The 21,723-nt window shown below is 32.9% G+C and overlaps 4 protein-coding genes across 6 annotated transcripts; 2 read left to right on the top strand and 2 right to left on the bottom strand.

The window, feature by feature from the left end:
* Positions 1–184: 184 nt before the first annotated feature.
* LOC116774100 (S-adenosylmethionine sensor upstream of mTORC1) lies at positions 185–1,493 on the top strand. The gene has a single exon (XM_032666744.2). It carries the CDS (start codon positions 436–438, stop codon positions 1,387–1,389), a length of 954 nt encoding a protein of 317 aa, XP_032522635.2. The 5' UTR covers positions 185–435; the 3' UTR covers positions 1,390–1,493.
* A 417-nt stretch (positions 1,494–1,910) lies between these two features.
* Positions 1,911–3,150, bottom strand: LOC116774040 (uncharacterized). The gene has a single exon (XM_032666657.2). It carries the CDS (start codon positions 3,035–3,037, stop codon positions 2,210–2,212), a length of 828 nt encoding a protein of 275 aa, XP_032522548.2. The 5' UTR covers positions 3,038–3,150; the 3' UTR covers positions 1,911–2,209.
* A 4,176-nt stretch (positions 3,151–7,326) lies between these two features.
* On the bottom strand, positions 7,327–15,931 carry LOC116774151 (E3 ubiquitin-protein ligase Kcmf1). 2 transcript variants are annotated; one of them, XM_061523839.1, is made up of 8 exons: positions 15,710–15,931; positions 15,369–15,536; positions 14,886–15,022; positions 13,566–13,685; positions 11,625–11,719; positions 10,235–10,415; positions 9,815–9,956; positions 7,327–8,245 (listed from the first exon to the last, which is right to left on the bottom strand). In XM_061523839.1, the coding sequence occupies exons 1-8, from the start codon at positions 15,723–15,725 to the stop codon at positions 8,007–8,009; spliced, it is 1,098 nt and encodes a 365-aa protein (XP_061379823.1). In that variant the 5' UTR covers positions 15,726–15,931; the 3' UTR covers positions 7,327–8,006. The 2 variants fall into 2 exon arrangements, with proteins under 2 accessions (XP_061379823.1, XP_032522700.2); XM_032666809.2 differs by having other exon boundaries at positions 10,235–10,406.
* Positions 15,932–16,771: 840 nt separating this feature from the next.
* LOC116773850 (histone acetyltransferase type B catalytic subunit) lies at positions 16,772–20,982 on the top strand. 2 transcript variants are annotated; one of them, XM_032666379.2, is made up of 9 exons: positions 16,772–16,900; positions 17,083–17,145; positions 17,249–17,418; positions 17,532–17,703; positions 18,028–18,187; positions 18,440–18,605; positions 19,037–19,185; positions 19,364–19,532; positions 19,806–20,982. In XM_032666379.2, the coding sequence occupies exons 2-9, from the start codon at positions 17,085–17,087 to the stop codon at positions 19,971–19,973; spliced, it is 1,215 nt and encodes a 404-aa protein (XP_032522270.1). In that variant the 5' UTR covers positions 16,772–16,900; positions 17,083–17,084; the 3' UTR covers positions 19,974–20,982. The 2 variants fall into 2 exon arrangements, with proteins under 2 accessions (XP_032522270.1, XP_032522269.1); XM_032666378.2 differs by having other exon boundaries at positions 16,774–16,900; positions 17,063–17,145.
* The last annotated feature ends 741 nt before the right edge of the window (positions 20,983–21,723 follow it).

Below are 21,723 nucleotides of genomic sequence, written 5' to 3'. Positions count from 1 at the left end.
GTATTGAGTTCATTACAATACATGTGTTTAAATCGAAATGATAGCTTTTTAAAATATATATATATTAGAATTTTCGATCTGTTCTAAATGAAAATAAAAAATGATATTAATTATGAAATCATTAAGATTTCTTAATATAAGGTGTTACAGGTATCCGATTATGCGTCAGAAGTTTTGACTTCAAAACATGAACCTATCTCATATCTGTCTCTGCATGTCTGGAATATTAAATATTTGATTGTTTTACTTTGTATTATGAACAAGTATTAGGTACCTATACAACTGAGGCTTCCCTATTTTATTAAATTTTTAATACACTACAATGTAATGCACTAACTAGGAACAATATTTGGAAGTTTCAGTTATTAAGTAAATATAATAAATTTAAGTACATATAATTATGTAAATAATTACAAGTAAAAGTTATTAAAAAAAATGGCAAGTGACGAACATATAGAATTAGCGCAATACCTTAAAAATGTTCACATGTCGCTAAGAAAATTATCTTTAAACATTGGGGCGGAGAAGGCATGGATTGAACATTGTAATAAAAAGGAAGTTCTGAATAAATATGCGCAATGTATGCAAAAATTGGCTACAGTACATTGGGATCCAAACTCTAATAACGAAAACAGTGAAGCTTTTTCTCGCATTAAGTGGACATCTGACTTTTGTGAGGAGTATTTTACAAATATCTGTTCTGTTCATAGTAGACGGGATATGGAAATAGCAATGAAGATTAATGTAACTTTAAATAAAGAACAACCCTTTCATAAACCATACAAACTCCTTGATGTAGGGAGTTGTTATAATCCATTTCAGATATACGACTTTCTAGATGTGTTAGCCATAGATCTATGTCCCGTTAATGAGTCAGTCAAACAGTGCGATTTTCTAAATATATGTTTTGGAAATGAAACAATAATAAAGAATAATGGAGTGAAACATCTAGTAGAGAATAGTTTCGATGTTGTAACTTTTTGTTTCCTTCTCGAATATATCCCATCTTCGGAACAAAGAATTAAAGCTTGCTTAAATGCTTATAAATTATTGAAGTTTGGGGGATTGTTAATTATAAATACTCCAGATTCAAAACATGTTGGTGCGAATAGCAAGATTATGAAATGTTGGCGATATACTTTGGCTTGTTTAGGTTTCTCAAGAGTAAAATATGAGAAATTTAGACATATACATTGTATGGCATTTCGGAAGTCATTAAATAAAGAGATCGCCGTCAGATGGGCTACAATTCATAGAGAACCGTACATGGATTTCAAAATTCAAATACCACAAGATTATTTAAAAATAAAAAATGACAATAATAGTGAGAAAATTACAGTCGACCTTGAAGATTTTGGAGAGCTGCCTTTTAATGACTTTGAATTTTGAAATAGTTTATTTTCTTAATTGATACTGAAGAAAATGTTTTATAATATATATAGAGAGAATTATCAAAATACATATATCTTATAAATAAACATTCTGTCTTACAATTCATTCTTTTTATACCTATCATCTATTGTTGGGGGTACAAACAATTTTGTTTGGAAAGTTACTAATTTAATCAAATATAATTATTTATAAAAACTGTATTATTTTTGAAGCTCGAGATATAATTTTATGGAAATCATTTAGAGAGGAATATAATAAATATTTGTCGGAATAGAAGCACTTTGTCGTTTTTGAAAAGAGTGACGTCAGCGTAACTGACGTCACTGATGACGGTAACCTCGTAGGCGATTTGACAAACACCTTACTTCGAAAGATCCTATCTCTCCAACGGCACAAGCGAGACACTCTGTAATCTGTACTCTCGCCTCTATTTATACCAACGCAGGTGTTTATACGGATGACACCTGATAATTTCAACTACCCTCAATTATTCATTATTCAAATAAAAGGAATTGCGCCGATATATTTTATGTTAATTAATTTATTTATTCAAATTGAAGTCCTTTGATTCTTTTCAGTAAAAACAACCATTTATTTTATACATCGCAATCTGTTCTTTTTTCATTTCAAACCAAATACTTATTAATAAAATGAACTTACACAACATAAGTCACAATATCTAGATGTATATTTAAAGTTTATTAATCCCTATAAAATATGTTTCAGTACAATTACAATTAGTCATCAAAGTATTAGAAGAATCACATTAATTACAAAAAAATAAGTGCCAAATGCAGAATAATAATATTATCTTATGTTAAACTACAGCGCTAAACTTGGCTTTGCGTTTCTCTAATTTTTCTTTATTTTCAATGTCGGTCATGATGGCGGAGACAGACTGGCCAAACCTTTCAGCTCTTTGTTTCAGTTTATCGAGGTTGTCAGACAGAGATGGGTTATCCACAGTAGTTATAACTTTGCTTTCAGTATTTACACTGTTTGAGTTTTGGTTAAATCTCTGTTTTCTGGCCTCCTTCCTCTGTTCGTCTGTCATTTTTACTGGTAAACCAAAACGTTTTGCACGCATTTCCATTCTGGTCTTTGGGTCTATATCAGCAGTTATTCTTATCTTGTTAGTTTCTGTTTTATTTGCATTTACTGTGTCTGTTATGGGTTCATTAGATTTTTCTGTTACTTTCTTTTCTTCGTCAACAGATTTTCTTGTATTCAAAATGGATGCGTTTCTATTGAGTACAATTTTCTTTGAACCTGCATCTTTATTTTCAACTGTCTTTGTTGTGTCAGATGTTATTCTTCGTTTGAGAGTTCTAGGCGGTTTCGCTTCTACAGCTTCCTTTAAAGGCGACTTCTCTTCCAAGGCTAGTTCCTCAGTCAATGTATCAACCGCTGCATCATCCAGGATATCGTTTTGACTTTTGTCATCCTCATCATCTAGAACTCCGTCCGAATCTATTTCGTCTGAATCCAAATTAATATCTCCGTGATCGTCTTGGGCCATGGAGCCTTGCAATCTTGCCACAAGTTCTGCTTTATCGCCGGCATAAGAGAGTCCACGTGATTTCAGTTCTTTTCGTAGATCAACCACTTTCATTTTGCTAACATCGTTTAATGTGGAGTCGGCCATAGTTAACACCTATGAAATGTACACTAAATATATTAAATGAAACGTTTTAATGATTTAGTAAATAACTAGGTACTTGATGTTTCTGTGTAATGTACACTTATTATGCTTGAAAATTGACAGCTATTCAGTTTTGACATTCATATTTATTATTTACACAAGGGTATGTATTATTCAGCCAAATTTTATTTGAAATACTCTGTTCATATTTATAAAATAATTACTTTTTAGATTTACTTTAATTAATAAGAGCAAATCATTTACGTAGGAAAAATTCCTATGCCTATTTTATAATTATTGTAACGCAAAATAAAAAGTACCTAGTATTGTGAAAAAATTAAGTCTGATATTATACATATCAGGAAATGATGTCTTTGAGTAAAGAACTAATAATCAATAAGTTATACATAATTAATGAAGAGATTTAATTTGTAGTTGTATGGGAAAAATATGAAGTTAATCGTTTTGCAGCGCAGAAGTATCTACAACTTAAAAACTGTACTGAATGTTTAATAATAATATTACTACCTACGAAATAAAGTAAGTTAGCGATGTTGAATAAACCAAAGTACAATCATATTTAAAATTTTGGAAGATAATTTGAAAGACAAATCGTGATGATAGTAAGGGTATGTTTATAGAATGTAAAATTGTAGTGAGACTTCCATTAAAATCAGTTTTCTTCGAAGGTTATTGATTTTTATTATTTATTCTTTGTTTTTTTTGAACCAGTGACGCTTAGGGAACGTGATATTCAAGCAATAAATTTAAGGTACAATATAGCTGTATAACTAAAGTTTATTGGTTTACCTACTATTTCTAGAAATATAAGAAAGTAACAGAAAATAGGGTCAGCTGAAACACATAAAAATAAACAATAAAATATACTCTCAAATAAATCTTTTTCTGTATATCATCAATAATAATTATATTAATAGTTATGGCAACATTAATAAGTCTTCAAGATTTCCCTCCTTCAAACCCGTTTGACTTGCCAAAAATCACGAAAAACGAAAATAATTTTAAAGTAATTTGAAAGAAAAAGTTTTTGGAAAACATTGAAAATAAACTAAATGAAAGATATTTACAAAAAAAAATAATAATTGTGCGTGGAGTCTCTCCGCGCGGAAGTAGTGAAAGTTCGTAATGTTGGAATGAAAACAGGAATAGGAAGAAATTTATTTTCAAGGAATTTTTAGTGTTTCTTTTAAGACAAACTTTATGAAAATTACTTAAAAGTCACAATAGATTGCCCGCATGCGTTCGAGCACCACGCATTCTCTCTCGCTGTCTCTTTTTATCCCCCTTCCCTCACGAGCGTTAAGCGTTTAAATAAAGAATTATAATAAAAATTGAAATTCTAAAGAGAGTATAACAGAATCTTTTTTACGATAAACTGTTGAAAGGTAAAGATATCATTTCTTAAATCAAATGAACATGGAGAAAATATTAAAAGAAAACATTTAGCTTAGACATAAGGTAAACAGTGTGATAAAATTCGTAATTCGGTATCCATAGTCAAGACTACCTTGCTTAATTCGTGAAGTCACTTATATAGGGAAGTACATACCTACATAGTAACCTCATATTCCCTGCATATATGTTTATTTGCTGGATTATGGGAACTGGTCAAACAGCTATCTTGGTTTCCAAATGTATTCTGTAGAGACGACTGTAATGTAATGTATAATGTAACTACTTCGGTTAAAAAGATGGCAATAATGTTTCGGTCTTACCTTAAGTAGGATTTTCATCGAATATACAAAGAATTCAGATTCGATGGTATTATTCTGCTTAAGTCTATATTTTACAAATTCAAGAGCATAATTGATCTCAGTTTATAATTTCGGTTCTATGAAAGCTGGCTTAAATATGGAAAGTTGTCTCACGGGCGAACAACCTTTCGTCAAAAGTGGAATGTTCAGCCTCCTTGAAAGGTACAAACCGATAGAGCGGCTGGAACTTGTGAGAATAATGAAAAGGAAAGAGCAAGACGAGATTTTCATTGTTCTTGCCACGGTCTAATATGTTTATATGTGTGTAATTACATGTGAGCAGGGGTCATAATTATGAGTACTACTCTGTATGACTGAGCGACTTTAGAAAGCTTTTAAAAGTGTTCTAGAACACGTAGGGATGATCTTCATATTGCGTCCAACATTATTTACTTGCTGTTACAATAGAACCTAATGGCCCATTACTAACATAAAGGATTTGATATCTTTATCGAGTAAATATAGAAATTGTTGGAAAACATATCCAATTGCATTTATTGTACAGGTTATTTTTGTTTAACAACCTATTTCATTTGAGGTCAAACAACTTGATGGGAACCACGTCTTAGTTACAACTGTTGTGCTTCTGCATGGTGGTTATGCCGATTTCATTGGTGTTGTATATCTTGGACCTCAAAGTTATAATGGTTCATTATTATGGAAGAGGTCTACCTTTGTTTTATTAAGGCTAGTGACCTTTAACAATCCCGTAGCTGTGACAGCTCAAGGTTTCTTCTCATACCCATCCGAAACTATTCCTCGAAAGCAATTCTATTGTCTTTCATTTTTCATTTCTTCAAAAGAGGTGTCTTTTAATAGTCGGAAATATACGCCAACATATCAAATTAAGCATATAGAATGTATCTTAACAGTGAATACTTTTTTCAATTATTGGCTTGTTCTTTTCGTAATTAATCTGTAGCTTTAACGTCGTCTTTATTGCTGATTGCCAAATTGTTTTTCCATCTGGAAATCTTCCTCAGCTATACTATGAACATTTACAAATATGAACAAAAAAATATTTCCTTTTTGAAGCGGATCCCCAAAAACTATTTGAAACTATCCAACTACACTTTTAGTAAGATATACTTTATTGTTATAAAATCGATAAAAAACCCATTAAAAATAGTCACGTACAATCATCAAGAATCAAGTCATAATAATCGTAAACACATAACACTTAAAACATCGTCTTAAAATACTGCGAGAAGGAAAAAAATACTTTTGCGTAAGAAAAATAAAAACAAAACAGAATTCTGTACAAACATAAGTGTCCTCGAAAATGGCGCGAAAATGAATACTCACTTTTTGCTTGGATCTGTCATATGTGTCGTTTTACTAGCAACTTTCCCTTCCCGCGGAATCGTTTAAGATATTTTTAACATCAAAATAGATTGCTTGAATAGTTATTGGAAGTTATCGAAAGATATAACAACAATAAATCTGCGAAATATTCTACTCGAAAGCAGCTGCAACAAAAAATTTTTGCTCTCACATATTCTCCAATTTTGGGTAAAAGTTATCAAAAAGAAAAGTTCAAGTTATTTGCAAAAAGAGAAAGATACAGTAAAGGACGATAAAAGTTATTTTAAGTTATACTTAGGTACTTAAAAGGAGGCACTAAAGTTGTACACGCTTAATGATTATTATATGATTACACGTGGGAGAACACAAAAAAATCATTCAACTGTCATTAAAACACTCAATGGTTGGAGTAAAATACAACAGACAATATTAAGCATAAAAGTAATGATAAATTAAGTAGTCTTAATATAATAGAGAGAGAGAGAGAAAGAGTAAAAATATTATAAGTTACTGTTATAAGAAGAGACTTGACGAATTTTTTTTTTTATTATATAGCAGAGTTAACGGTCAATTAGTAGCAAAAATCTGCGCTAACTTGATATAGGCCTATTAATAAGCCACGGTTTATATTAAGTATATAAAAGATTTTTTTTGTTATAATTTATTTGATATTACTTAGCATACGTAGGACAGAGGTTTTGAAAAGAAAACAAAATCGAAACAATTGACAAATTCCTAATTTAATTAATAACAAGACGATGTAATCAGTGAGATAATAAAAAGAACGTGTATTGCGTTATAATACTATGATTTTATTCTTAATAATTATCTAGAAATTACGATACATGAATTTTACAATTAGCAGCGTGTCTTTGCGAAGCTTCAACACATTTACAGCAAAAGCGGCGGTATATATTAAGGTTATTAACATTATATGTCCATATCTAGCTAACGAGTGATCGGAGCGCCAGTGTTACCAGTATACGATCAAATACGCCTAACAGCTTACCATTAATCGACTGAGTATTATACAAACAAAAAAAAATAGCTACAGTGGAGCATATCACAAAGAAAACATTACAGTATTAATATATCAATATTTTATTTGTATGAATTTCATATTATTTCGTGTGCTGTTTTAAACGTCTTTACAAATTATCAGTCCTCGTCTTACAGGTAAGGGTTGCCAACAGCGAAATAAAATACAGCCGGTAATATTATAGAGTTTAATTAGGGTTACATACAAACATTTTGTAATGTTGGGAGTATAATGAACGAACTAATAAGCACTTTGAATAGCCAGTGACGTGTGAGAAGTCTTTCATAGTATTCACTCGTGGATTTCGAGAGGAGTCACTAACGAGGCGTATAGCGTCGGATGTTCGGATATAAAAATACTTGTATCAATCATTTCCATCAACAAATATTCCACAAATATATAATCTCAATAAGATCTCTTCCTCACAATACTGTTCTTTTATTTGGTGTAACTTTTTTTTTTTAACTTCTAATCACAACGAGGACTCCTCTCATATTTCAATAATTTACAGCCACCTGTGTCCATTATCCTATATAGTTTAAATCGTTAAAACATTCCATGACTATCGACTATTAAGTATTCTCTAAAGAAAAATCACACTGATAATTTGAAAGCCAACAAAACAAACATAAGCGTCCACTATGAAGTGTTAGCGATGAAACGGCTCATCGATCGCGGCGACATCTAGCGGCCGGTTGCTGGACGCGCGACTCGGTCATCGGTTCACAACAACGTTTTAACCGTAATCACAGACGGATTACTTTAAATAAATAATAATACATAGGCGACCGTGACGCCCGACTGACGAACGTCCTCGGACGTATAGTCTGTGCCGGGGCGCGGGGGAGGGGGGTCAGACGGGGCGGGGGCGGGCGGGGAGCGCCGGGGGCGGCGGCGGGCCCGTCTTAGTGCGGGGCTGGGGCTTGGCGCGGGGGGCCTGAGGCGCCGGGGCCGCGGGGGCCGCAGGGGGAGCCGGCGGGGGCGCGCGTGCCGCGGGGGGAGGCGCCGCTCGACCCAGCGACGCCAGCATCAGGCCGCGGAGCAACGCAGCGCGGGACTCCGCCTCGGCCACGTCCGTCCCGTTCGATACACCTGGGTGACCAATTATATTAAAACGACGGGACAGAGGTGGTCGTGTTTCACTTACCTTGCTGGACGTTTCACATCTGGATAAATTTGTATGAGCATCAGTATTAGCTCGGTATCGTTGTGAACTGGCATGGTACCATTAAGATAATAATATCGTAGCCTTATCGTTGTATGCCGGCTTGTATGATAAAACATGATCATTATTGTGAACAATATATATTACTAACTTATTTAAAGTGAAAATTAAGATCATCTTATAACATAGATTATTTCGTTTATCTATCGCGTGTCGCATAAGGGGCCGTTCAAGTATTACGTAAGCACATTTATTACAATTTTTTACCCCCCCATCCCCCTTGTCAGCAAAAGTAAGCAAAGCTCTTACCCCCTCCTCCCATGCTTACGTAAACATTTTCAATTATTGTATTTTTTTTAAATATTATTATAATTATAATTTTAAAAATAAGAAAATAGATTGAGAATAAAGATTAGATTTTATTGATACCGTATTCAATATAGAGTAAGGTCCAAAAATATTATAATCTTACAAACACAACAAACTTATTTAATTTTTGGCATGAAATTCAAATTAACAATCTTCAGTCCATGATACCATCCGGGTATGATTCTAAGTTTTCGATGACATTGGATTGCTTGGATTTCTGCTCAGTATTGTGAGTCTGCTCCCTTTCATTTAATTTTGGAATGTCTACGTCGTTATCATCGAGCCATTCAACATCATGGTGCTCTAAATTTTGAATAATGCACATCAGTTCATTAGCACGACGAGCAGCGACTCTTACAGGTCTTACTTTCCTATCAGTGTGCGTGTTTACTTTGTTATGGATCTCCTCGATGTGATGATTTAGTGACTTGACGGAAGCATGATATAGAACTTGAACGAAGTCAATAGTCTAGTCGCTATAATATCCAAACGAAACAATACACTGGCAGAGGAATAGGACAAATGAATAGCGCACGGTAATTCCCCTTCTCGGTTCCTAAACGTCTGCATTTGTTGCGGGAATGCCCGAAAATGCGTTTTATTTTCAAGCTAAGACAATGTGAGGGTTCCCATTCGGTAAAAAAGTAAATAACTACCGATGACGTAATCATCATCTAAACTCACCTACCCCCATGTCATCCCAAATAAGCAAAGCAAAGAACCCCCCACCCCCCCCATAGTGCTTACGTAATACTTGAACGGCCCCTTACAACCGAACCTGAGCGGTCAACCGTAAGGCACGGATTGCATCCGATAAACTTGAACAACATCCACCATTTCTTCCTGTGGCGTTAGATTCCTATTCTGGCAAGTGTATTTGTGAGTAATGTTCATTGATTTCAGTATATGTCTCTCTCGTAAGTATCTCAGTTGTAACATGTGCCTGTCATCTGAGTGATGGTATATGTATTGTATTCAGTATCTAAGTCCAAAACAGACGGATGGGAATAAACTTTAATATGGCTTTTTGTATGGTAGTATATACAATGTCTAATATTAGGTAGGTATCATTTCGTTTTAAATATAGTCTCATATTAATATCGACTTATTAGCTTATATGGAAATACCTAAGAATCCAGCCAGTAGGAACTGCGAGTCGCTATCTGTTTGTGGCGGAGGTTGCGGCGCGGGTTGTGGCGCGGGAGGGGGCGCGCTCGCTGACGACGCGGCCGGCCTCCGCGGCAGGCGCTCCAGCTGTTGTCTAGCGGCCTGATGGTAAACATGGTCAATACAGCATTCAACACTGAATATTGCTTAAATTGTCCCAGCGTTAATACGAATATCAGCAGCAAATTAAGAAACTGCGCGGAATATAGCACATTATTAAGGCCTTTGACCTGCACCTGGTTGGGAAGCTCAAATATATTTATGCGTGCGAATTTAAATAGGTAATTCTAATTAAACCACTCACCAATCCATTATAGGACCCTAGTCCAGTACATAAAATAACACCCACAAGTATAATATACATAATAAACAGCACCAACCGTAGCCTGCTGTCTCTCCAGCTGCAGCTGCATCTGCAACTGCTGCAGCTGCGAGGGCGTCCCGGGCTGTGCGCCGCGCCTCACGCCCGACAGCTGCGACAGCAGCTCGGCGATGGGATCCACGACCGCGTCCCGCGACGACGGCGACAACGACGATATACCGCCGCTCGTGCTGAACGACATGTTGGCGGACGGGCTTTGAGTTACCACACTTACACCGCGGGCGACTTGTGTTCAGACAACGACGGAAGGTTTGCTACCAGATACAGTACGAGCTTCGACAAGGAGAAAAATAAGATGCGACTTCTGAATAGGGAACGTTTGATTTACGCGTGCGACGAACAATGCTTGAAGCGATTTTTCAATTCCTTCGCGATGGCCTTTAAATCTTTCGGCATGTGATTTTAATTAAATCTATGTACGAAATATTTAAAACGGCTACCATATAGGGTCTTTTTTTTGGAGGCTAATTTCACATTTATTTAAGTCGCGTATGCAGGCTTGGCGTCATTAAAATTTCTCGAAAAATAATGTGTCTGAAGCAATATTATCATGGTGTTTAAAAACGAGCTTCGACGACCTTTTTATAAAACGCTAACCTAACCTTTCGCGATTGCAAAGACCAAATAAAAAATTTTAACCCATAAAAATTAACTACAGGACCGTCTAAAGCGTGAGAACATTTAAAATTCCGTATATTTCTGAACACAGGTCGTATATTTCAGTTGATTTGCGTTTCATTTATAAGACTTATGTTATCTGTATATACTATACAGATATTACGTATATACAGACCACATAAAATATTAACGTAAAGCCTTAAAGCTAGTGTTTTAGACTAAATGATTATAATTATGTATTTATAACAATTTAATTTTAATATAAATTAAAATTTAATTCATTTGTTCATGCAAAATATATATTAATATATGAAGTACTAAAAAATATAATATATATATATATATATTTAAACACATTAAGAATAGTTCCTATGTAATAAATTTTCTAATTTATACCTTCCATTTAATCTTCTTCAAAGAGAAGGTCATTCAGTCCATCTCAATGTAAAAATTTAAATTTTGTTAATAGATAAAATACAAGCTTTTATATTGAGACTAGCCTTATATATGGTTAAAGATCAACTTTTGTCTCTGGTCTAATCATTATTAATGGTATTTTTTAAATCAACCATCAGATGCATACATCATTTATCACTAGGCCCACCGCGACCGGCCATCCTGTACTGATCAGAGATAGTTTTCACGTTTTCCTTAATAAATCCTCATATATTCAAATATATCAGCAAAAATCTTAGTAAAAACTCCTTGATTAGTTGATACAAGCTGGTGTTGGTGATATATTATATATATATGTCGGTGCGTGTTAGTACCTGAACTGCATGTTGGTACGCCTGGCCCTGCTGACTCCTCGTCCCGAGGGTGGCATCCTGCGGACACCACCATGTCTAATGCCGCTCGGTTCGTCGTGCAGTGGAATTAAGGGATATTATATTTTTAATAAAAACATATAAATATGACTTAATTATAGATTTTTTATATAATTGTGACTTGTGAAGACATTGATAACTTATTTACTACAAACGTATTATGTTACTATTATGAGAAAAAAATATTATATGTATATATACGTTATTAGGTTTTTTAATTTGATATTAAAATCTTGCTTAATTGAATTAATATTGAAAATCTATATATAACAACTGATTTTAATTTTAATCCTTTGTATTTTCATAATTAAAAATATTTCATTTTATATAACTACATATACAAAAAATCACTTTGTACAAATAAGATTAGTTTTCCAAAGATTTTAAGTAAATTTATTTTAAAAATTTCAATAAATAATATTTTTATATACACATACGTTTATTTCAAGATGAACGTAGTCTGAGACGACGTTCATCGCGTTGTAGGGAGAGGAGCTTCAACAGTGCCTGGGACTTGCGACCCAGGTGTAGGTTTAAGGGGCCCCTATCTAACGCGCGTTAAAACGCTCACCTCCACCGTCCAAGCTCCAAATTCGAAATTTCAATTCCAAATTCGAAAAGAACCTACTAGGGCTGCCTTCGAAGTACGTTCCAAGAATGAATTGATATCAGTTCTGGACAGGCCCAGGTGTTTAGTAGGTTGTGGTGAGATTTAGCCGTTATACCTCTCGCTCCCACTTCTATCCCGTATAAAATCCACGACGAACCTATTTCGAGTGAGTTTGTGAGCTCGTAATATTTGTTGACCTTGATGGTATGGTCTTTGGGGATGTTGGTTTCCCAAGGATCCGGAAGCTCTATCATCACAACGCGCTCTAAAATTCGCGAATACATAAATATGTCTGGTCTGGAGGCCGACGCACAAATATCCTCGGGGATTTTGTATTGTTTCTCATACGTATATATAGTACTTTAAATTATGAATTTTGTTCTAAAGCGCTATGAAGTATATATTATTTCAATATTATGCCTCATACTTATTAGTCAGTGTCAAAAAATATTACTCAGTGAATAGATATATCGGCGCAACTCTTATTATTTGAATAACTAATAATTGAGGGTAGTTGAATATATTAGGTGTCACTCGCACAACCACGTGCGTAGCCACCTGTGCAAGTGTAGTCACAACAATGAGTGTCAGTCGGTATTAATAGAGGCGCGAGTACAAACTACGGGTATACTCCCCGATAGGCAATAGGCGTCCCAAAGACGTTCTCCTAGACCCTGACAATAAAATAACAACCGACAAGACAGACACGATGACCCCCATGACTCAAAACCACACCTACACACACCGCCGTCGCCGGCGAAGACGAGGTCCCGCTTCATACAGGTCACTCCGGCGTTCTGCCGTCATGCAATCAAATCATCCGATATCATCCTCCAGTCCAACGACGTCCTAGGCCGAGGTCCGTCCTCTTAGAAGGGACGGGCGGATCCGTCGTCGCGCCCGACATAAAATGGGTTGGCCCCATCGGGCCACCCACCCCTCCCGGTGAGGCTATAACAGCCATTCGGGCTAACAGTGACAGACAAAGCGAAACTAAAAAAAAAAGACTACGGAGAGTCTCGCTTTAGTCGTTGCAGGGATCGGACCTCTTCGAATTAAGGGATTCAGCAACTCGGCAATGAAGTTACCTTCAACACCCTTAGAGCCCAACGGCAGTCAAGAATAAAGTCATTGGTGTTGTCAGTTCCGCTGACGTCACCCGTTTTAAAAACCACGGTTTGAACCCTACTCCGACAGATATAATACAAAATATTATTTTCTAATACATAATAATTATTGTAGTATATAAAATTTAAAGCTATTGAAAAGGATATCAGAAATGATATTAGATCTCTCGGTCCAGTCCTGTGTTCCAGTGTGAGATGTCCAGCGAAATCGTCCGTCACAAAATTTGGTTCACCGCCCGGCATTGACGCACACACTGGACATACGACCTGGAAAATTATTTAGATATTTATTACAAACACATATATAACATTATATATAAATACTTTTTTGTTGTTTTATGTGAAATTTCACATCTTTAATAGTATTGTCTATATATTTTAATAAATAATAAACAAAAAAAAAAATTAAAATTCGTAATTTGTTGCAAGATTCTAAACATTCTATATTGTTCAAGTGGAACTCTAATAACATTATTTTACAAGTCTTATTACAATTTGACCTTTCATACAACACGTGATCACAATATACAAGTATTATCGAAGTGTAACTTCTAACGCGACTTCCAACTAGGTTGCGTTAAACGTTTAACGCTTCAGGGGGGGGGGGGGATAAAAAGAGACAGAGCGACAGAGAATGCGTGGCGTTCGAACGCATGCGGGCAATCAATTGACATAATTTCTAAGTAATGTTATTAAATTTTGTCTTAAAAAACCATTTCTACCCTTTCCTGCTTACATTCCAACATGACCAAGTTTCACTTCTTTCATGCGGATGGACTCCATGCAGAATATGTTTATAATTTTTTTACAAAATCAGTAACTATATATTTGTATGTAAAATCGCTTGTTTATATTTAGATTAACAAAAATACTGATAAAGAAAAAAAATATAGTACAGCGATTGTTCTAATTAGGAACATAACAGATTCTAAATGTACTTTTATTACATACATTAACCATAGATCCTTAAAATAGGTAAAACTTATTACTATATTAGATACATACATATTTAAGAAGCATAGAATCAGTTAAAAATCTTACTGATATCGTAATATATGCTGATATTGAAATATCAAAGTTTATGAGGATGTGATGTTTGTTGCTTGTGCATGCAAAACTTTACTGAATGGATTTTCATTTAACTTTACAGTTATATAGGTAAGATATTAGAAAAGGACATAGATTATAATTTATACAGGAATACAGTACACTAAATGCAGGGGAGCATAAGTTGTATTGTATAAAGTCAGGTGCCATATTTTATATATGGTTTTAGTGGGTTACTACACTATGCTGTTATTAATTCTGATCTGGGCAATTTTAATTATTTAAGCAGACAAAGTCACAGGCAACAATCAGTATAGCTTATATATTGGAAATATAAATCCTTGCATTAGTATATAAAATTTGTATGTCAATTTAAATTATTTGTATTAGCCTGTCTTAACTATACAATGTAAAACTCACAGCTAATGTGGTGTCAGCATGTTCAGCGGTGACGTGTTCCATAAGAGCAGTGTCGGTAAAACCCATCCTATTGCAGAAGGGGCATGTGTAAGCCTGTGGCTGTTCTAGCGCCAGGGTCTCCCCACCATAATAGAGATCTAAAAATATTTTACCACATATCTATAGAATTTCAGCTTATATTAATAATCATACCGATTCTTTGATCAGATCTTATGGGTATCATTTTTATATAACATAATCAGAATATATTCACCCTGTCTATGGTAATAATTTAAACATTTCTATTAAAAAATACAAAGGCTGAAAAAATACAGAATTATAATATTTTAAAAATCAATGCAACCAATTCAATTATATTTTTTTATGTTACTAGTCACATTACATTCTAATTCAGTAAAAAAATTATATTTAAAGTAGTGACGAAAGTCTAACGACAGAATGTAGGCCAGTTGTCTGTTGATACTGAATTTAGTGTTATCTTACCAAAATCACTCCTTGAGAGAATACATTGCATGGGATGCTCTGTTGTATGTTGATTTGATGTCGCTCTGGATTCATAACAAGCGGCACACAAGTCGTAGTCGATGCAAATTAAACATTTATATCGTCGTCCTCTAAAGTTATTTTTCAAACAAGAATCACAGCTGACTCCTGAAATTGTCAATACGTAATTATTAATGGAGGTAACATCTCTTCGCTCCAAATACAATGACTACAACATCGCAAAATATAAATGCATTAATGGTTGACCATATTTATTTATATATTTTAAAGAAATCTATTGTGACAAAAGCATCTCACAAATTTTGATTATCATTACCCACCTTCATGGCGATTCATTTTCGCCACAAAATGTCGCCGAGAAATTCAATTCTTGGCACCAGGATTACTGCTACTGTTTGAGGTATATATATTACTATTCTAAAATAAGTAGCACAACATATAATACACTAAAATACAAGATTTTTAACAAAAATTTCCAAGCAAACCTAACCCAACCAGGCCATAATGACGTCACATAATGGCCGTGTGTTGTCTGTTTAGAAAATAATTACAAATCACGATTTTGAATACAGCTTAAAAAGACGGACTTTTATTTTTCTCCATTGCAAAACATGAAGCCATAAAAGTTTCGAAAGGTTGTAACATATCATGTCAATAAAAAAAATTAAGTAAATGAGTTAAATTTAAACTTAAGGGGAAAATCTTTTTTGTATACTCACATTTTTTTAAATACTAGAGTAGAGTAATTTTAATAGTGTAAATTCTGAAAAAGTAAATATTTAAATATGAATAAAAAGGTCGATGTGTCGGAGAAATGGACTCGGTAACCGTATGATATTATACTTTTATTGGGTAATGGTGAGATTTCAGTTAAACAATGGTCCCCAAGTACCTGGATTTAAAGCATAAGATAAGCTACGTCAAATAAAAAATATAAAATATTTGTGTCTTTTTAATGTAACATAAATGCTGTAATATACATAGTATGATATCAAATTAAGGATAATGAGATCTAATACTTTAGTTCTATTTCAAATTAAGGAAATTGATTACTCTGATATTATAAACTGAAGCTATACCGTTTTTAACTAAAATAAACGGGGTTTAAAATGAAAATGCACGAATTATTTTAAAAGTTTTACAAGTTGACTCCTTAACAATCCAAACTATTATATATACAATCCAAACTTTAAGGTTTTCTATTTGGGCAGAGATACAGTTTGTTCTACAAGTTATCATAAAATTTATTTATCAAAATTAATAAACGTTATATAGTTTGTGTAATATATTATTAAAATTTTATATGTTTAAAAATTGGTTACTTGAAAGTAAACGGTAAATAAGAATGTCAAGAAAAAGTCAGATATGACACTGATTAGTACCTTGTCAGTTCTTACTTCTTACTCGATATCGAAGTATTTAAAACGAGTAATAACTCTTTTAAACAGTCGAGTACTTGATTAACGGTTTTGATTAGACTTCTTATTTCGATTGCTGTGTGTTTGGTTTCCGTCAGTACTTCTTTTTTCATATTACCATTCATTTGAGCTAAAAATTAATAACAATACAAATTAAAGCACTCGAATTAACAATCCTTGACGGTATTTTGCGCGGGAATTAGTATTGTGATAGGATATTTGATGAGATAGTTCAAGAGTATTTTTGTATTTTAGTAATATTCTACTTAATTCAGAAATGGCCGAGACACTAGAACATTTGGTTGTAGACGGCAACGAGGTGCTAGAAATAAAATTAGGTATGTTCTAATAATGTTTCTTTAAGGATTAAACATGTTTTATAATAACATACACAAAGAACCAGATCAATATCTTAGTATTATTTTGCATTTACTATTACAGTTAGGTCTGCAGATGATATAGAAGACGAGCAGACAACATTCGGTCCTGAGATGTGCCATCAAGTTTTTGGCGAAAACGAAAATATTTTTGGTTACACAGATTTACAAATTAAACTCTATTACAGCGCTGCCAGTCTTCAGACATATCTCGGCATCTCATATTCTGATAAGGTAAATAAACAACAACTATATGCCACACAAACACGATGTTTAATGCATACAACTATCACGATCACTCCTTTATCGTATAGTCATATAACAGAGATTAAACATTTTACTTACAGATAGATCCAAAAAAAACAGGAGGTTTGAAGGCTGATGATATTGAGGAAGCATTGAAAAAAGTATTGGCACCCGGTTATGTGACAAATTTAGATGTATTTGTTTCAATGTTAGAAAAAGATAAAAACTTCACACCACATGGCAAGCTTATCCATACATTTTCAACAATACCTTGTTAGTATTTCATCATAAAACCTGAATTAATTAAGTCTTAATTAATTTGGATCATTGTTATGACATAGTGTCCTGTTTAGTTTTTAAATGTCTCAATAATGTAACATTTGGACCTCTTAATATCGATAGCCTATGGCAGTATGCAACACAAGAACACCACTCAATTAAAGAAAAAAATTACTTGTCACTTAAGGTTTCTTAAATGTTTTATTTTTTTGTATTTTCTGTCCCAATAAGTAATTAAATTGTAATACAGTTTCAGAATAAACGGGTTAAATATGAATTGATAATCATAGATTCAAATAGTTTCAAATACATTTTCAGGTGACGGCTGTGAATCTAGAACGTTTGAAGTTTACTATTCAGAGGTCACAACCCCCGGCTTCCTGTCGTTCCACGAACGAATACAAACATTCTTATTGTGGTATGTTGATGGCGCGTCCTTCATTAATGTGGATGATGACCAATGGACGTTCTTTACTGTGTAAGTCTCTATACATCAAATTTGCTATGCTCCGTCTAAATTAACAGTACTCCAATTATGATGACATGTAATGATGTGTTACAAAAATTAATGAAATTAAGAAAGATTATTATTATTATTATCTTTTCAGTTGATTATTTGTAAAACTATTATACATTTAATAGTCACTTGTATAATAAAACATATTTTTAAGATATATCTTTATGACACCACTTATGTGTCTCATTTAGATATATTAAATATTTCTTTCAGTTTTGAGAAGTGTCGTAATAGTGTGGGTGAATATCGTTACTCAGTGGCCGCCTATACGACAGTATTCAGATACTATGCCTACCCTAACAACGTTAGACCAAGGGTGTCCCAAGTGCTGACATTGCCACCGTTCCGCAAGATGGGGATATGCGCTAATTTGCTACAGGTTTAAAAATACCATATTTATATTTATATAAATATATATATTATATAATACCCACCCTTTATTTTTTTATTTTATATACAAAAACAAGGTAATTCTTATTTGATTTTTCTTATTATAAAATGAGATTTTTGAATGAGTATGTGGGTAGTTTAAAATAAAAAACGCGTATTACATCCGAAAATATTAGTTTTATTTAAATAATACTCGCGAAAGACTTACATATTATGTCTATGGTTTTATAAATTTATTCAAATCTCAAGTATCGCTGTTTATATAAAGATTTCCATTCTGTTTTTTTTTTAATTATCTCATTCTATAATAATTATATATATATATATATACTTTACTCTGAAAATCATACTTTACTCTATTTTAATGTTATTTCCCGTTCAGTAATTTTATTTGTTAATATATTGTTATATAAATTTCAGGCCATCTACTCGCATTTCATAGCACAGCCGGAGGTAGTCGACATAACAGTTGAAGATCCATCGGAAAGTTTCCAAAGAATACGAGATTTTGTTGATGTTAAGAATTGTGAATCGTTACCCGCATTCCAACCTTTGAAACTTTTACAAGGGTAAATGTTAGACATTTTATATATAAAAGTATTATGAAATAATCTGAAAATATTTTTTATGAAAACCAAAAAGACGATTGAATACATAATAACATATAAGAATATTTGATGTGCCATCATGTACAAGTAATCAGAGAAAATATAATTTTATTTTTGTTTATATTCAGTTTTCTTACAGTTTCTCTCCAGAAATGATAAATCAGGCTCGTAGCAAGTTTAAAATTAACAAGAAACAGGCTCGTAGAGTGTATGAGATACTCCGTTTGAAGAACACTAACACATCAGACAAGACAGCTTATCTAACTTACAGACTGGATGTTAAGAATAGGTTGAACGCACCTTTTCAGGTATGGCTAAAACAAATAGATATAAAATCCTTTTTTATACATTTTTAGTAAAATGTATCATATAAATTAATAATTGTTTACAATTTTTTATTTTTTTTTTATCATTTGAGATTCCTACTAAGACAAAAAATATAAAATTAATATGTATATTACATACAGAAGATCCATGTAATTAATAACTGTCACTCTGTTAAATTGTTACCACAGATAATTAATTTTTTATTATATCTTCTGTGAACATTTGTACATAAAAAAGAAAATTTAAATTTTCAGAAAAAAAAGCTTGAATTGAAAAAGCTCCAGAAGTTTTTAAAACCGGAGGAGTTTATAGCTTCGGCGAATGCCAGCGGGGCCGCGGAAACTCATGCGCGTTTAGCGGCACACTACCGAGCGCTAGAAGACGAATACCGCGCCGTACTGCATAGATTAGAATTACAGTGATTTTTTAAATTTATATATTAAATTCGTAATAAATATGGCGGCCTGTCACCGTAACATTAATGTCATCTCCGGATTAAAAGATTGGTATTAAAATAACTTAGATACATGTGGTATACACTGTTATTACGAGTTTACTCAGGCAGACTGCACACGGGGCGATGACGAACGGTTAAATAAACGCTTCGTGTGTAGTTTGGCATCGAAATTTTTGGTAAGGATAAATAATAGTTAGTTGATATACGAATCTTCCGTCAATGATTTTTATAGATAAAGTGTGTTTGTTGATCAATCTGTTTTAGTCTGGCTCTTTAAAAATATATATTAAGGTTTTTTTACATACAGTTTGCGTTATTATTAGAATTTTACCATATCTCTGTGAGTATCAATAATGTTTTATTGATAATATCTCTCATATTAAATATAATTTAAAGTGGATAGTTAATTGAATATGAAGGTTGTCAGATTAACTTGAAAACTGTCCTTTGTTTATTTTTTTGTAATGTTTAAATAGAAACCGTAAAGCAAGAGAGATATCTGTGAATTGTCTTTTTTTATTTTGTTTAACACATTGTTTAAGCGGTTACGTATTTATGATGAAAATTTGCAATAAATTAATTTTGTCTCAAAATTATATAACTGTAAATTTCACACTGCCAATTTTTAATGGGAAGGATACTAGTAATTTGTGTTCAATAACAGTGAATGTATCTCAACTTTAATGTTAATTTATTATAGAATTTTTTTTTTCAGTTTCATTTTTATTTATGTGATTATTAAATGTAAATATTTGAGATGCAATTGGTTTAACCATGAGTCGCGACTGAATTTATTGGTTTCTAAGTATATATTTATGATTTTAATTTCAGGTTTTGAACCATATATGTTAAGTGATTTATCATTTGTGAAACAGTGCCTTAAATTCCTCTCGCCCGGATACTAACATTTCTTTTACATGTTCTTGTGATTATCAAATTTGGATGTTTGTCAAAATTAAAATAAGTATTTTTTATGTTTTTGTTTTATTCCTTAGATATTTTTATATGTACAAATGAGAAGGAGGAGAGAAATTATGTAATACTTTTTATATCTTTTTACTTTATGTATATTTATTTACATGATGATGATGATGAAATGAGAAGGAGGAGAGAAATTATGTAATACTTTTTATATCTTTTTACTTTATGTATATTTATTTACATGATGATGATGATGATGATGATGATGAAATGAGAAGGAGGAGAGAAATTATGTAATACTTTTTATATCTTTTTACTTTATGTATATTTATTTACATGATGATGATGATGATGATGAAATGAGAAGGGGGAGAGAAATTATGTAATACTTTTTATATCTTTTTACTTTATGTATATTTATTTACATGATGATGATGATGATGAAATGAGAAGGGGGAGAGAAATTATGTAATACTTTTTATATCTTTTTACTTTATGTATATTTATTTACATGATGATGATGATGATGATGAAATGAGAAGGGGGAGAGAAATTATGTAATACTTTTTATATCTTTTTACTTTATGTATATTTATTTACATGATGATGATGATGATGATGAAATGAGAAGGGGGAGAGAAATTATGTAATACTTTTTTAAGAGATCTTCCGAGTTTAAGTCAAGACCTGTCTTTCAAATACAACTAAAACTACTATTTTCATTTGTTTCTGCAAATTAAATTAACGCGAACTGGCCCAAACTGTTAGGGAACTACAGTGACAATGTTTTGAAA

Source organism: Danaus plexippus, chromosome 20 (assembly GCF_018135715.1).
Source record: "Danaus plexippus chromosome 20, MEX_DaPlex, whole genome shotgun sequence".
Taxonomy (NCBI): Eukaryota; Metazoa; Arthropoda; class Insecta; order Lepidoptera; family Nymphalidae; genus Danaus; species Danaus plexippus.
The sequence above is the reverse complement of the archived record's forward strand: the minus strand, read 5'-3'. Positions and strand labels throughout refer to the sequence as shown.

Bases quoted from the DNA above. Each gene is read 5' to 3' on its own strand.
- LOC116774100 (XM_032666744.2), top strand. From the start codon at position 436: ATGGCAAGTGACGAACATATAGAATTAGCGCAATACCTTAAAAATGTT.
- LOC116774040 (XM_032666657.2), bottom strand. From the start codon at position 3,037: ATGGCCGACTCCACATTAAACGATGTTAGCAAAATGAAAGTGGTTGAT.
- LOC116774151 (XM_061523839.1), bottom strand. The intron at 13,686-14,885 runs GTGAGTTTTACA...ATAATTTTCCAG, and splicing joins ATGCTGACACCACATTAGCT to GTCGTATGTCCAGTGTGTGC. The intron at 10,416-11,624 runs GTACTAACACGC...GTCCGCCAACAT, and splicing joins CGTACCAACATGCAGTTCAG to GTCGTTCAGCACGAGCGGCG.
- LOC116773850 (XM_032666379.2), top strand. From the start codon at position 17,085: ATGGCCGAGACACTAGAACATTTGGTTGTAGACGGCAACGAGGTGCTA. The intron at 17,146-17,248 runs GTATGTTCTAAT...TTACTATTACAG, and splicing joins GGTGCTAGAAATAAAATTAG to TTAGGTCTGCAGATGATATA. The intron at 19,533-19,805 runs GTATGGCTAAAA...TTAAATTTTCAG, and splicing joins GGTTGAACGCACCTTTTCAG to AAAAAAAAGCTTGAATTGAA.